Source organism: Dendropsophus ebraccatus, chromosome 1, assembly GCF_027789765.1.
Source record: "Dendropsophus ebraccatus isolate aDenEbr1 chromosome 1, aDenEbr1.pat, whole genome shotgun sequence".
NCBI lineage: Eukaryota > Metazoa > Chordata > Amphibia > Anura > Hylidae > Dendropsophus > Dendropsophus ebraccatus.
This window is the reverse complement of record NC_091454.1, coordinates 91,097,348-91,112,631: the sequence shown is the minus strand read 5'-3', so window position 1 is coordinate 91,112,631 and position 15,284 is coordinate 91,097,348. Positions and strand designations below refer to the sequence as shown.

Here is a 15,284-nt window from a genome sequence, read left to right as displayed (position 1 = left end):
CTCAGTGCTCTGTACACTGATGTGCATGCCTTGTGCTAGTGTGCTGAAGCTATAACACAGGTGTGTCGGATCCAATACCAAACAGGCTCACATCATTTTCGTGTCTGGACATTCACTGTTTGGCAGCAATCCATGAGTTTGTGGATTTTTGCTGTAGGCAATATTTAAGAACTGTTAGATTTCAGACATATGTTTACTGAATTGTTTGCTGTCTGGAACCTAGGAAACTTTTCTAACAATGTGATATTTTTAAACACAATGCATTTTTTCCATATGATATTTTTGCTTATTTTTTAACACAATGCACATTCTTTCATAATTGGTGGTAACTTTTAGTAGTCCAAAAGAATATTCGGTAGCATTTTTATGCATTTTAAACATCTTTTTCTACCACTGTTATGTATGAACTGTTCTTATTGACAACTTGCTTTGCTCCTTTTTGGAGAGTTTGAGATCAAACAAAGGAAGTCCTAGTCATTTGCACGCTCATTTGCAATCTTCATTGCACATGTTTACTGCTGCTGCGTGTCCACATTCAGTAGCAGAGAGTCTTGGGGATGCTCGCATTGTATGGTCAGCTCTCCTGTCACACAGCATCAACACCTCTATAACCATACAGTGACTTATACTGACTGATTGTTGCATAACAAAGAGCATTGTCTCCTGGTAAGCATGCACAGTTCATAATATAATTAGCAAAAGATAATAATATAATTAGCTTGTTCCTTTACCAACATATTCAGCCTAGGTGCAATAAAAGCAAAATGTGCTACATTAAAGTCTATAGAAAAAATAGCTGTCTTTGCACAACATGTTTGCCTTTGCAACATGTGCACAGACATTATTCTCTAGACTTTAATGTAGAACATTATTAGGTAAGAAAAACAGCAACATTATTTTACAGTTGTATTTTGCTTTTATTTTACTTTGTGTGAGCATAGCCTCAGTGTTCCTTACTCTCTGATTTTTTGACACATGCCACTAGAATCTTTGAGACTCTTTTCTTTCCCCTATTCTTACAACCTTCTTTTATATATATATATATATATATATATATATATATATATATATATATTTATTCATAGAAGATTCACTTTTGCAAAATTTGCAAACTGTTTTTTTGTGATGCCCAATAGTTGATAAACAGCCTTTAAAATGTGGTCAAGTATGGAATTAGAAAAAATAAACTTGATTTTACTTTATTTTTTAATGTTTGTTTTATAGCACAGTAACTCAACATCTCATGGAACATTGCTATAGAATTTAATGTACAAACAGCTGCAGAGAGCTTCTTTAAAACAAAAGGGGTAAATGGCTCAGAAAAAAAGCAATACTCACCTTAATGATCCTCAGCTTCTGCAGAGCTTCATGCCCAGGCTCAGCACACAGGAAATATCAGCTTAGCCAATCACTGGCCGCTCACTGCTATGGCCAGCGATTGGCTGAGCAGGCATTTCCCGTGTATCCAGATGGGGCTAAAAAGTGGAGATCAGGAAGAAACTGGCACTGGTAGGAAATCGGCAGGGTTAGCAATATTTTTTAAACTAGTCTTGTCCTTTTTAAGGAATAGTTCTCCCATGGACAACCCCATTCAATTACTATATACTGTATATGCTTTCAAAAATCCTACTCAATTTACCCTTTACTATATTTTTACATTTAAGGAATATGTTTAATATACTTATCTTAGAGTTATGAAGCAGGATGCAAAATTTCACAGTTTTCATGTTTTATCAGTCATTCTATGCAACAGTGAGTACTTGATGGGTTAAGAACTACACAAAAGTAGAGGAATTGGATCACTGCAAGGTCGATGGTGACTTAGATAAAATATGGTTTGATCAGTGGGTTAATCTGCAGGAAAGGATGAGGTTGAATAAGCATCCAATGTTAAACAGTCCATTTCCCTCACAGTATCATAAAGTGTTGCATAGGGTAGAAACAGGAACTAGTTGGCAATACATAAGAAAGTGTGATTAAAAGAGGGAAAGCTGAAATTGCTCTTATGTCAGCTGCTTTCCGCCACAGGATGCAAAGCAATTCCTGTCCTCCCTAGATACTGATTGCTTGAAGCTTAGTCTAGAAATACTTGTCAAGAGAGTTTCCTTAGCTCAGTGTGACCTGCTAAGTTTGGTAGCATTCAAAACTCAAGAGGGCTAAGCCAACAAAATATTATTTAATATATTACATTCATATAATACGTTTTTTTTATTATTACTTTTTATCTTTATCCATAACTAATATAAAAGCTAATAAGGTTGTTATTTTTATTGTAGCAATTTTACTATCATAAAATAGGTTCATTGTTGTTATTGATTTCCTATGGTATAGCTGTAGCTGAAGATCTCTCATTGTGAAGTCCTATAACACACACGTTATACAAACTGTCAGGTAACAATTCATGCAACTAAAAGCAGTATAAATATATCTTAGAATGTTGTTTTTGACTATAGACCTTCATTCTCATAATTGGTGGGAATTCCATGTGGTCATATCTTGGAAAAACCCCTTAAACCTCTGAGAGGAGAAGTGGACTTTCACCCAGGAAATTTCTTGATTGTTACGCCGAGAGAGTTGGATGCAGCCCTAGGGCTGCAAACAAACATAGATACAACCTATGGCTGTATTCATGTTTTCCATGACTCCCTAAGATGGCATCCAACTTCTCCAGCCACGGGGATCAAATGCCATGTGTTCAGGTTGAGAGAACGTTGCCAAACATCAGAGGCAGTCAATGTAAAAAGTTTATACAAATTATGAGAGAATTGCATTATCCAAAACCTAGAATGCCTCTTGTACCTGTCAGCAGACAACACACTTTAGTCTGCTATAGAATATTAGGGCAACCACAAAGATTTTGAGGAACAGTTCTGTTTATAAAGATGTATTTGAGGACTGCTAATAAATGCAGTACCTTCCATTTCTGTATGATAGTCTATGTATAGGGAGATCACCATTCTTTAGTAAGCCATACGTTAACAAACAGTGAGCAGAACTGTTAATGAATATCTTCCTCCCATCCGGACCTTGTCATTGGGAACTCATCACTTTTCAGCTATAAAAGAACCATAGGGTGACATCATATGAGGAAGTTACTCCCTTTTCTGACATTCCAGGCCTTAAAGGGCATTGGTTTTATGAAAGCAGGTATTTTCTCACATGCAGTACATACACTTACAGCATGGAATACAACCATTACTGCCTGTATGTGTTATTTAAGCAAGGATGTCTTGATATACCTTGACAGGGATACCTATTGCCAAGAATTTTAGCTAAAGGTTATGGGTAACAAAAGGAGATGTAAAGTTTTTACCTTACTTTAATGTTAATGCCGTCACAACAGATCAAGGCCGATAAGGTTTCATTAGGAGCCCCTGTCACAGATTTTGCCAAAATTCAAGCAAACTAGTGCAGTAAGCAGCATTATTTTGTCTGGTAAAATGCCAGACACCATGATTGAATATTAGTGGACCTTAATATAATAAATGGGATTTCTTGGGTGTCGGTGGTGGCCATTATACGATGGATCTGGCTCCACTGTCATGTTCCATAGAGCATTTTAGATTCAATTTATAAATGAAAAATGTAAAATGTTTTTCATTGTTGCATTTATTGAACTAGCTTATATAAAATATTAAAGTAATTCAGTGATTACTTTATTGTGATGTAGTATTCTATACTCTGAATATGTACAAATTATATGGTTATATGGACTTACAAAGTGTCTCTATAGATCAGCTTCTTAAACTTTTTCTACCGAAGCCTCACCCAACAGACAAAGGCAATCCCTGGGCCTAACCAGACTGACCAAGAGGGTGCCTGGGCCTCTCCATCTGTGGTGAAAGTTTATTTAAAAGCTGAAAATAATGCTAGAGCTACCTTTCACCCATGAAATAAATTAATATACAATATATAGTAAACAGCAAAAGTACTGTGCAGATCATAGTTACTTTTGTGAAAACTGGCTCCCCAGCTGGGCCTCACCAACAACTAGGGGGCACCTCACTGGTGAGGCCCGCCTCACAGTTTGAGAAGCACTGCTATAGATTATTCTAATGTATTGGTATCTATGTTTCATTTTTTTCTTTATAGACTTATAAAGATATTTATTTTTTGCAGCATTTTCTTGTATATATTGATGTGCAGGTAGAGAGATATACACTTGCATAGTAAAGTGCTGTTTAATAGGAGTGTTACAAAGCAAAATAGTTGTATATCGATATTAGTTTTACCAATAACATGATTTCTTCTATTAAAGGAGGGGTTCAAATGTCTCCCTTACGTTGGATATGAGCGGTTTAGGAATGGTAGAACCTTTCAATGTGGCTCCAACGCCAAGAGAAAAAGTAGCCATTGAATACCTCCAAACAGCCAGTCGTGTTCTAAGCAGACAGCAGCTCCATGATGTTGTCCAAAGCTCCCACTTGCTTCATACAGAATTCATGGTATGTGTAAATGCCCTGGGGGTTTAACCTGTTATATTGGGATGCCTACAGTGTTAGCCTATAAAATCAACATGTTAAACATTGTTTCCAAAATATGTTTATTGTTTTTAGCAACATTCAACATTAGAAATCACGTTGCAACAATACTGCAACATTCCTATTGTGCTTTACCTTCTCCAGTCCAGTAGATTTATGTTACATTATACTGTAGATTTCCATTCCCACTTGACGGCCAAATATTTTTCAACCGTACTAATAATCTTGCTATGCAAGTAGTCCACTTTGAAAAGGTGGGGGAAAAGTACCAAGACTTTCTAACACATTTATGACATAACAACTAGGCTGTTTCCATACCTCAAGAGCTATGGCAACAGGGTACCTGGTGGTATATGCAGTTCTGATTAAAGTCAATAACAGTTACACAAAATGAATAAAACAGCCACTGCAGGCAGATAGGACTTGCATCTGTCAGATATGTGGGTATGCCTTAAATGTCCCAGATTGGAATAGCCCTTTCAGCTAGGAGAAATATGACTAGGACACTTTTATTGCAACTCTAAACCATCACAGTTAGAATTATAAAGGCAGGACATCAAAATCTCACTCTGGTAATTTTCTCTTTAAGCTCCAGAAGCTGCTGAGCGGAGTGGTTAGACAGCTGGGCAATGTTCCAGCAATGGTGGGCGAACTGAAATCTTATTATAAAAACATCAATACATCAGTCAAAAAGCTAACATAGCATAGTCTTGCACTTACTAACAGCACTATACAATATCCAAATCATCTTTCAACACCATGGCCACACATACTGTATGTACTACAAAGACCAAATTAAAAAAGAACAAGATTCCCCCCCCCATACAGTGATCATATAGCAGTAGATACTAGTATTCTGTATGACAGGGAAAGGACAGGCAAAAGATAGGACAAGGATTAAAATGGTCAGACAGGCCGGGTCAGCAACAGAGAGGGCAAGCAAGGGACAATAATGGCAGAACTGAGAAACAAGGAACGGACAACTTAAGCAAAGAAAAATGCAAGAAAACTTAAAAAAAAACCTGGAGCGGAATATCAAGGCCATAAACGTAATCTTTGCCGTAATCTTGATCCTAGAGGGCAGCACTGATGGCACAGACATGACATTCTCTTTTTATTTTCCTCTCCTTCTTATTCTTACTCGACTTCTACCAACTTTGATTCGTCTCTATGGTGTTGTCATTAGTGTAGCATTCAGTAATAATGTCCTCCCTAATAATGTCCCAACTGTGGCCCCACTCACTAATAATGTCATATTACTATAATGTCTCCTATGCTTTCATATAGTAACAATGCCCCTTTACTGCCATATACAGTAATAGAATGTCCATGTGCCCCTGTATACTCATAATGCCTCCCATGCACCTATATAGTAATAATGTCTCTTGTGCCCTAAGGGTATGTGCACATGTCAGTTCTTTGGGCAGATAGCAGAATTCGACGGCCAATATCATTGAGTCTATGGGACGGGCGGAACTTCAAGAGGATGCCGCTCGGCAGAATCCGCTTGAAGTCTCTGCACGTATTCCATAGTTTGCACATACCCTTATATAGTAATAATGTTACCTGTACATGCACATAGTAAAAATGCCTGTGTGCCCCCCACATATTAATAATGCCCCCTGTGCTCCATATAGTAATTATACCCCTTGAGCCCATACAGTGATAATGCCTCCTGTGCTTCCAAAGAATAATATCATCCCCTGTAACCCAAAAAAAAATAAAAAAATAATAATAATAATAATGCCTCTGTGTCTATATAGTAAAAATAATGTCCAATGTGTCCCAACAACAACAACAAAATCCTTTCTTAGTTCAAGCTCCCATTATGAATTGAGAAGCTCTCTCACTCACTCCATGCCTACAAAATCAGTGCATTCTGTGGCTAAAGCCAATGCCAAATTAATTTGATCATTTGATTATGCCACCTGCCGTTTTGTCAGGCTTTATAGCTGATCTGCTTTATCCTATTTCTATTGCTATATTTTATCACAATTCTTAAGATATGGAGTACATTATTGGTGTGCATTACATGGTCAGTCTGTCTTTTAGATACAAGGTGTCATCTAGCCCTTAGCTGTAGATCATGGACCTTTGGAGCACAATGTGTCAAGTATACTGGCAGAGTTTAGAAGTAGTTATGGCTAGTATACAGAGGTGGAAATGCTGATTGCCCTTAGAAAAATCTCTTTTTTTTTACAGTAAATTTGTAGATTCTCCAGAACCTTTTGAAATAGTATCTAATGTTAAGGGTATTAAGCAGGCATGTTAGCAGCAGACCCTCCCTGGATACACTAGCAAAGTGGAGATATCTCTGGCTTTCTGTGGTTGTTAGATTTATTTATAGATTTTTCTGAGAATATAATTAGAATTTAGGTATTGGCCCTTTAAACAATAAATTGTTATTTTCAGCAAACAATAGTCAAAGAAACCTGTCTAGACAAGTTTGACCCAAACAATAACTGAGAAAGCTTGATCTACATCACTGATAATGTGAAATGTTCACAGGATAGTGTAAGTAGAGCTCAATTCATCTCATTGTTTGTGTCTTTATCAGGAAATACCAATGAACTTCATGGATCCCAAAGAAATTAATATTCCAAGTCATGGAACCAAAAACCGTTACAAAACTATTCTGCCAAGTAAGTTATTTAGGAGGAAGAACTTCGACTATATCTAAAAATGCTGAGCAGCAATAAGGCCATGGCTGTTATTCTTCTGCCGTAATTTATATATATAATATAATTGTCTCCTTTTCACATCACCCAACCAATACACTGTACTACTACAATTAATAGGCCATAGTTAGGAGTATAGCTATAGAACCCATTTGCCACATAAGAAGGCATCAGCATTGGGTGAGTAGGTGGGAGAACCAGGCACAGATATGCTGCAGATGTGAGACCAAAGAAGGTCCAAGGCACTGCTAAATGGGTGTCACTAATAGAGGTCATTCACCGTATGTTTGCTATATTTTATACTGAAAACTGAAACCTCCTAAAGACGACCACCTGAAATTGTTGTAAATAGTTTTTTTGCAGATGGACAATATGCATTATATTTAAGAGATTTGAAATACTTATACATGAAAATCTTGTCTAGATCAGAGCTGGTCTTGCCAAATATTTAGTGTTACTGTATGTTCCTCTTCATATGGCCACAGTCACTAAACACAGTTAATAAAAGTCTGTGCCTGGAGCAGATTGACCAGAAGTCTCAAACCCTCTGGATTGCACAAAATTGGCAACTTTTGACCAATCTGCCCCACACTTACCTAGTGGACTAGGCTTGCCATAGAGGGGTAGTGGTTTTTCGCAAGAGGGCGTGGATTTTTTAAAACACAAATAATCTCAGCATGTCTCTTTCTTATATATAATCCCTTCACTGATGCTTTCTTCACCAGACTAAAGTAGGTCCAGTGTCCCTCATGTTTGGCCATACCATGGATGGCAGTGGAGAAGCATGTGATGATCCGTGTCTCTCTGCCTCCTGCGCTGTGCCTTCACTTATTGCTTGAGTGAAATGTAACACTACGGAGGAGGCAGACTGATGTGTATTATAACATGCTCTTCTGCACCTGTCCATGTTAGTCCACCAAAACATAGAGGCAGAGGATGATGGGGATCCTGGAACTGCTTTAGTCGGCTGAACGGAGCATCAGTGAAGGGATTGTATATAGGTAAGTGACATACCAAAATTATTTATATAGATCTAAAAAAAAAACTTACAAGGTGGCCAATCCCTTTACGAATGGTGTTTAAAACACTGTTCTTAGTAAATTTCTCCTAAAGACTGGGAATCACTTGAGTGTATTGAGTGAGTTAAATTCTGATTCCTGCACATGTACATTATTCCAAAGATACAGAAGAGGATCAGAACACAATACATATTTGGCTTGTATGTGTTACAGTACAGTAGCTAGATAAATAGACTTGTATGTGATGTTGTTGGGAATAAAATTAGTGGTTGGTTGCATATGCTCTATTACAGTGCAAACAGGAAAAGCAGTGCTGTTGAGGTTGCTGCATATGTCCAGTAGAGGTCACATTTCTACAGACTTATAAATATATAATCTCAAGAAAATGTTACATCTGTCAGCTTAAATCATGTAGCACTATGTACAAATAATGGATAGTCATGATGAAAGATGACGGAGGAGTGAAGGCAATGATAAAAGATCCCATTCAAGCGATGAAACAGTTATACAGGTAGTGCCTGCAGAAACAATGGGGGAGATTTATCAAACATGGTGTAAAGTGAAACTGGCTCAGTTGCCCCTAGCAACCAATCAGATTCAACTTTTCATTCCTCGCAGATTGGCCCCGTTCACACTGAGCAAGAACGATGGAATTCGGTGGCGGAGCTCTCCCACGTGAAATCCTGCTTTTAGTGAATGGGGGGGCGTGCGCTCCTCTGCTGCCGCCGCTCTCTGCTCGATGAAGTGACATGTCATTTCTTTGAGCGGAGAGGGGAGGAAGCGGACACGCGCGCACCCTCTCATTCACTCAAAGTAGGACACTGAGCATGGCGGGATTTCACGGCGGAGGGCTCCGCCACTGAATTCCGCTGTTCTTGCTCAGTGTGAACGGGGCCCTGCTTTGAAAAATGAAAGGTGGAATGTGATTGGTTGCTAGGGGTGACTGAGCCAATTTCAATTTACACCATGTTTAATAAATCTCCCCCAAGGTGCCTCAGAACATCAGTTACCTACAGCACTTGAAAAGAGAATGCAAAAAAATGACAGATACATGAAATAACTGATTATCTAACATATTATCTGTTTTATTTGTGGTAAACTTCTCATGCATTATGAATATGTTTTGGTTAGTGTAAGTTGTATTATACATTTGTTTTTTTGTTTTTTTGCATGGATACAGAAGAGAAAAGATAGTATATTAAGAAAAGAAAAGTGATCATATAATGTGGGAAAACAATGTTAGAATTTACAATGAGCAGACTTTGCATCATCAACAGTAAGGTGCCCGCAATTGTTAGTGAGGTGCAGTTAGGGAGGTAGAACTAAGGTGTGTTCAGACCTGGCAGAATTTGCAGCAGTTTTGTGGTGCAGGTTCTATAGCAGATTATTGTATAGTACTGTACATGTAGATGGTGTTGTAATTACTCAAGCCACAAGTATCACAAAAAACTGAGCAATCTGTCATGTCTGACTCTAAACCTTTAATAATACTGCAATTATAATTATTATTTATACTTTTTATGAGGTTGCTTTTCTATAAAATGTAACTTTATTTCAGGTAGTTTTCCAGTTAAAATTGATTGCTTGCCTATCTAACTAGCACTTGTACATCTGATAATGTGTTTTATTCTCTGTGTCTCTTCAATATTTCTATTTCATTAGATCCAGTAAGCAGGGTGTACTTAAAGCCAAAGAACCCAAAAGATGCATTGAGCACTTATATAAATGCTAATTTTATCAGGGTGAGTATATATATTTTTTTTCTTTTTGTACATTAAATGGACCAATCGGATTTTGATCACTTACTGCCAAGCTTTAGCAGTGCCAAACATATATGGATTTCTTTATTTTAAAGTGGCGATTAGTGGTTCCCAGTGCTTCAGAGGATCCTGGACATTTTACATTTTTGATGACCTATACACAAAATGGGCCATCAATGTGTGATCGAAGGATTGCTTACACCTAGCACACCCACCAATCCGCTGTTCAGCAAAGCCAGAGCTCTGTCATACATGCAACAAATGAGGCCAGAAGACAGGCCATCAATGTAGAACCTCTTTAAGTTTCTTCTCCCTTTACCTCAAGGCTACATTAATACAGTGCAATCTGATCTATAACGTTTTGGCTGCAGCTCAAACATGGAAACTATTAAAAAAAAAAACGCTGGGAAGAAGGATATATAAAGCGGCTCTCTGTCGCCACCTTTTAGAGGTAGCTTTCCCTGCAAGTCAGTGTTTGCACAGGGGGTAAGGGTACATTAGAAAAATCTCTTTTTTTCCAGCTGGTGTGAAAAAGTTATACAGATTTGTATATTAGGTATGTTTAAAATCTCAAGTATTCCAGTACTTATCAGCCACTGTATGTCCTGCAGGAAGTGGTGTATTCTTTCTAGTGCTGACACAGTGCTCTCTGCTGCCCCCTCTGAGGTGTTAGGAGAGACCAACATGTCAGAGTGAAAAGAAAATATCACACTTCCTGTGGGACATACAGCAGCTGATAAGTACTGGAAGGCTGGAGTTTTTTTATGTGAAGTAATTTACAAAATGTATAATTTTCTGGCACCAGTTGTTTTGAAAAAGTACCCCTTTAATGGAACCAAACACTGACTTGCAGAGAAAGGTGTCACCTTAGAGCTGCTTTGCATACCCCTTCTTCCCAGAATTCCCAGTAAAGCATAAATGGCCTAAAAGAAAAATATTGCCGCTTTGGTCATTTAGAAACCACTCTAAGAGTCCTTTAGATTTCCAAATTAATACTGTGTTATGCAAGCATTTTTTTTACTGTATGATAGGACCATTGCTTAGAGTTTGATAGGACCTTTAGCCATGTTAAGCCACAACGGGCTGTGGCATGTCTTCCTTTCCCAGCCCTGGATTCCCAGCATGTCTGTCCATAACACAGACAGCCTATTCATGTAAATAAGAATGATGTGTGCTTTATTCTCCCTATAGTTGAGCTGTGTGATTATTGAGCACTTGCTCTCAGATTCCCCCTGAGATTATGTTAGGTGATTGTTTTAGATCCAAGCAGCAGAGCATCTTCTGATCGTGAGAGGGATTATTCAAAATCCAATTTCAAATTTTATAATACAGTAACATGAAAATTTTACTGAAAGTCGTTTAGCAAATGTATGGTATCTATTGGACAGATTTATGGTAAAAAAAAAAAAAAAAGTTGCTTGCAGGCAAGACAAAAGAATATTCCATAAAAATAAAAAAATATTCCATGTGTGGAATAGACATATTAATAATGAAGAGCACTCGCTAATACCCCTCTGAGAGTCTGGGCATTAATGTTGGTATACACTACATGATGAATATGAAAGCATTATATTTTCTTATCTATGGCAGGGCTATGGTGGTAAAGAAAGGAAGTTCATTGCTACACAAGGACCAATGATTAACACGGTCAATGACTTCTGGCAGATGGTTTGGCAAGAAGATGTCCCTGTTATTGTTATGATAACCAAGCTCAAGGAAAAAAATGAGGTACTGACGTACAATATACATTTAGGCTATGTTCCGTTACGGCCGTTCCGTGACTCGCCCGGGTCACGGAACCGCTGGTCTCTTAAAAGATCATCCCAGACGGTACTGCAGTACCGGCCGGATGATCTTTTCGGCCGCAGGGTTCTGTTGCTGGTGCATCCATGCGCGCCCACATCAGAACTCTTCACTGCGCGATATGAAGCGAGTGCCCGGAGCCGCTCGCTCCACAGTGTGCACTGACATGGTTTTCTATGGCATGTCAGTTCACATGTCAGTTGTTTGCGGCGCCGCTAAAGTTCGACATAGGAAATATCTTACCAAGCTGTGATTTAAAAAACATTTATAACATTTCTTTAAGATGGTAATCTGATGCCAAGCTTGGCAGATGATGTTAGCTGTTGCCAGTCAGCTGTGTGTAAACTTTCTTGTGGGTATTAAAAAAATGGGAAGGTTATAACAGGAAAACATACAAGTAGACCAAGGAAGACATCAAACAATCAGAATAGATAACTCATAACAATATGCCATTAAGTGAATGAGCTTTTTACATTAACAGACTGACACCGCCACGTGGATGCCGGTGGTGCAGTCCTTTTTTTGAACCGCCGCCTGGTTCCCGTGGACAGCGCTGTTGTAACAGGCCCTCAGTCCAGACCCAGGGTTAAAGTGGCCTAGGCTAGATTATACTCTGGGTATATTTTGGCCTAGGCCCTCATGAAATCAGTAGCATTGCTTTATATACACAAGAATTACTTAATTTTTCAACATTTTACTGGGAATTCAGCTAAGGTTTTTGTGCTGTTTTCCATCAGTTTCCACTGCTTGCGCATTTTTTTAATTTTTGCACTGGGACAACTTTATGGCCTGGACTGGAGGGATATAGTGTGGCCTAGGCAGTTTTACACCCCCAAGTCTAGAATTTATCCCCCGTAATATACTGTGGTTTGGGCCAGATTATACCCAGGTTCGACATAAGATGGTTATATTCTGGTCTGGAGAGATATAGTTTGGCCTAGGCTATTATACATACCGAGTATAGTTTGGCCTAGGCTATTTTATACCCCAGGATACCCCAGGGTATAATTTGGCCTAGGCTATTTTATACCCCAGGGTAAAGTTTGGCCTAGGCTATTTTATACCCCGGAGTATATTCTGGCATAGGCCTTACTATTCCTGGGTATAATCTGGGCGGGGGTTAATTTGGCCTGCTACACTGGTCTATTCCCAAGCACCGGCCCACCCCGAAGCAGTGGGGTCAGGCCCACCAACCCTCAGTGTGACGATCTCCACTCCCCTCTGTGACACGGCTCAAGAATAGACTGGCACCATGCACCAAGAATAGACTAAGAAAAAGGACCGCACCACCCGTATCTATGCACTGGCACCGGTCTGTTATTGTAAAAAAAAAAAAATATTTCCCCAAATATTTAACATATGGGTTAGTACACCAGGTTAAGGAATAGTTATTACTTCAACAGTCAACATGCAGGTAAATGAAAATAGGTCTGGTGATGAAAACACAGAAAATATTAAACAGCCTATTCTCACCTACCACAGTCTTCCTGTCACATCTTCAGGTCACCTGCTGAACAATCTGGCTGCCACTTCCGAGATGGATTTTTTTCTTGGCAGTGACAAACTTTAGTATTATTTTATATAAGCGATTGATAACTAAGAATAGTAAAATTGAGAAATAGAAAAAAACAACAAAAAAACTATGCTAAACATAAAACATGATTTACACATGAAACATGATTACACATTCCCATTAAAGTAATGTGCATATTTTAGTCAAAAGGCTCTTACATTATAGCCATCTACAAAGCATGGTGTAGCAGACTGGTCAGGGTACAACTGTATTTTTAGATCTTTGTTTTCCCATGTTTATAATTTCCCTCAGATTTGTAGGGAGGAGTAGAGGCTGCAGATCAGATAAAGTGACAATGTGAACATTTCCACAATGGGTGGCTACTGAACTTTTCAATGTTTTTCTTCCCCCTAATCATCTTATAAGGGAGCTTGTCACCATATTTCAGGCAGACATTTAGCTGAGCTCATAGCTGTTACAAGCTCCAGTGACTCTTGATCTGGTAGAAAAGCTGAGCAGGTCAGTTGGACATATCAGATTCATAGACATACTCATATATACTGTCTTTTTTGTGTGCATGGAGATGTTGTGTTAACTTTTGTGTGTTATACATTAGTTATCCCTTTTCTGGAAAAATACTTTAAAAATTACATTGTTACACCATAGAGAAAAATGTTGTGTGCAAGGTTACCGTTAAGGAGGTTACTATACTAAGTGTTCCAGCAAATCAGTAATTAGGTTTATTTTCATTAATAAATGCTCATAATACACAAAAAAATAAATGTATTTACATTGTGTATGATAAGCATATGTGTTTTATATACATAGAACTGTATGTTTTATGAATATGCCCTATAGACAAGGCATAATAATAAACTATATAGTAGTATATATGGAAACATTCAGCTGATCCGGGGAAGGCCAAGTTGGTATTAAACGACAGAACAAAACATACATAATGGTTGATTTTCCAGCTGCCCTTATTGCTGAGTCTGGGTTCCTATACTAGCCTTTGCAGATGTAAATCCTATGGCTTTAACTTTGCATTTATGTAAATTACATTATTCTTATCCACAGAAATGTGTCCTCTACTGGCCTGAAAAGAGAGGAATATATGGAAACGTTGAGGTGCTTGTTAACAGTGTCAGCGAACATGAGTACTATACGATTCGGAGTCTTACGCTAAAGGTAAAACCTATTACACTAAAGAGGTCACAATAGGCTCTTGCCTAAATGTAACATCATCCTAATAATACATTCTGTCACTGTGGATGTGTCTTGAATTGCACTTAGATGGAATTAAATGTGGGCCCATGTAAAATTGTGTTTACACTGGCGCTGGGCTCTGCTACATCAATTGTTCCAGTGGTTTTGACAGCAAAAGTGTGGCTTGCAGCCCAGTTGTGATGGTATAAAAAGGATAATGTGATAATAACAGTTATGTATGCAGTTATGTCAGTAGGAAGTGACAACATTAACAAGGATCCATCATGATCCAAATATCACATATCTTCTTGTCTTAACTTCATACTGGAGAAAAACACATGAAGTCTTAAGGGTGGCATTATAATCTGATGTGTAGTTCCATAGCAGAAGTTCAAGAATGACCCTCAGATTGCTGGCCCAGATGTGCCATGGCTGTGCAGATTTCAGTGTCACCTATCCTCTTAAGGATTAGTCCCCATTGTAATCAATGGGACTAATCCTTGGGTTTTCCACATTGAATTCACAACAAATAAGTGACATGTCAGGTGTTTACTGCAGATTTAAAATTGTACAAAAAAAATTCCAATGCATGTGACCAGTGTTGTAGAAACTCGGTTTACTTCCACTGAAGATGGATTGTCATTGGATTTAAAGGGTCATGGATATCTGTATCCACACCCGTACTTCTGGCGGCAGGAGTGAATGCATGCTAATCAGGTGAGGGAACATCATGACAGGTACCTTTTAATGTGGATTTTGGGATAAAGATCAAGATCAAATCCAACACATGTGAACATAGCCTTTGCATGTCTGATTAGATGTAT

At 38.3% G+C, this 15,284-nt stretch overlaps 1 protein-coding gene across 5 annotated transcripts in view; it reads left to right on the top strand.

The window, feature by feature from the left end:
* PTPRR (protein tyrosine phosphatase receptor type R) overlaps positions 1–15,284 on the top strand; it is a 118,763-nt gene that overhangs the window by 76,737 nt on the left and 26,742 nt on the right. For all 5 annotated transcript variants that reach the window (XM_069955920.1, XM_069955919.1, XM_069955912.1 and 2 more), the window contains 5 exons: positions 4,259–4,445; positions 7,039–7,123; positions 9,841–9,920; positions 11,529–11,666; positions 14,332–14,442. In XM_069955920.1, coding sequence (XP_069812021.1) covers positions 4,259–4,445; positions 7,039–7,123; positions 9,841–9,920; positions 11,529–11,666; positions 14,332–14,442 — 601 coding nt within the window. The remainder of the gene's footprint in view (positions 1–4,258; positions 4,446–7,038; positions 7,124–9,840; positions 9,921–11,528; positions 11,667–14,331; positions 14,443–15,284) is intronic.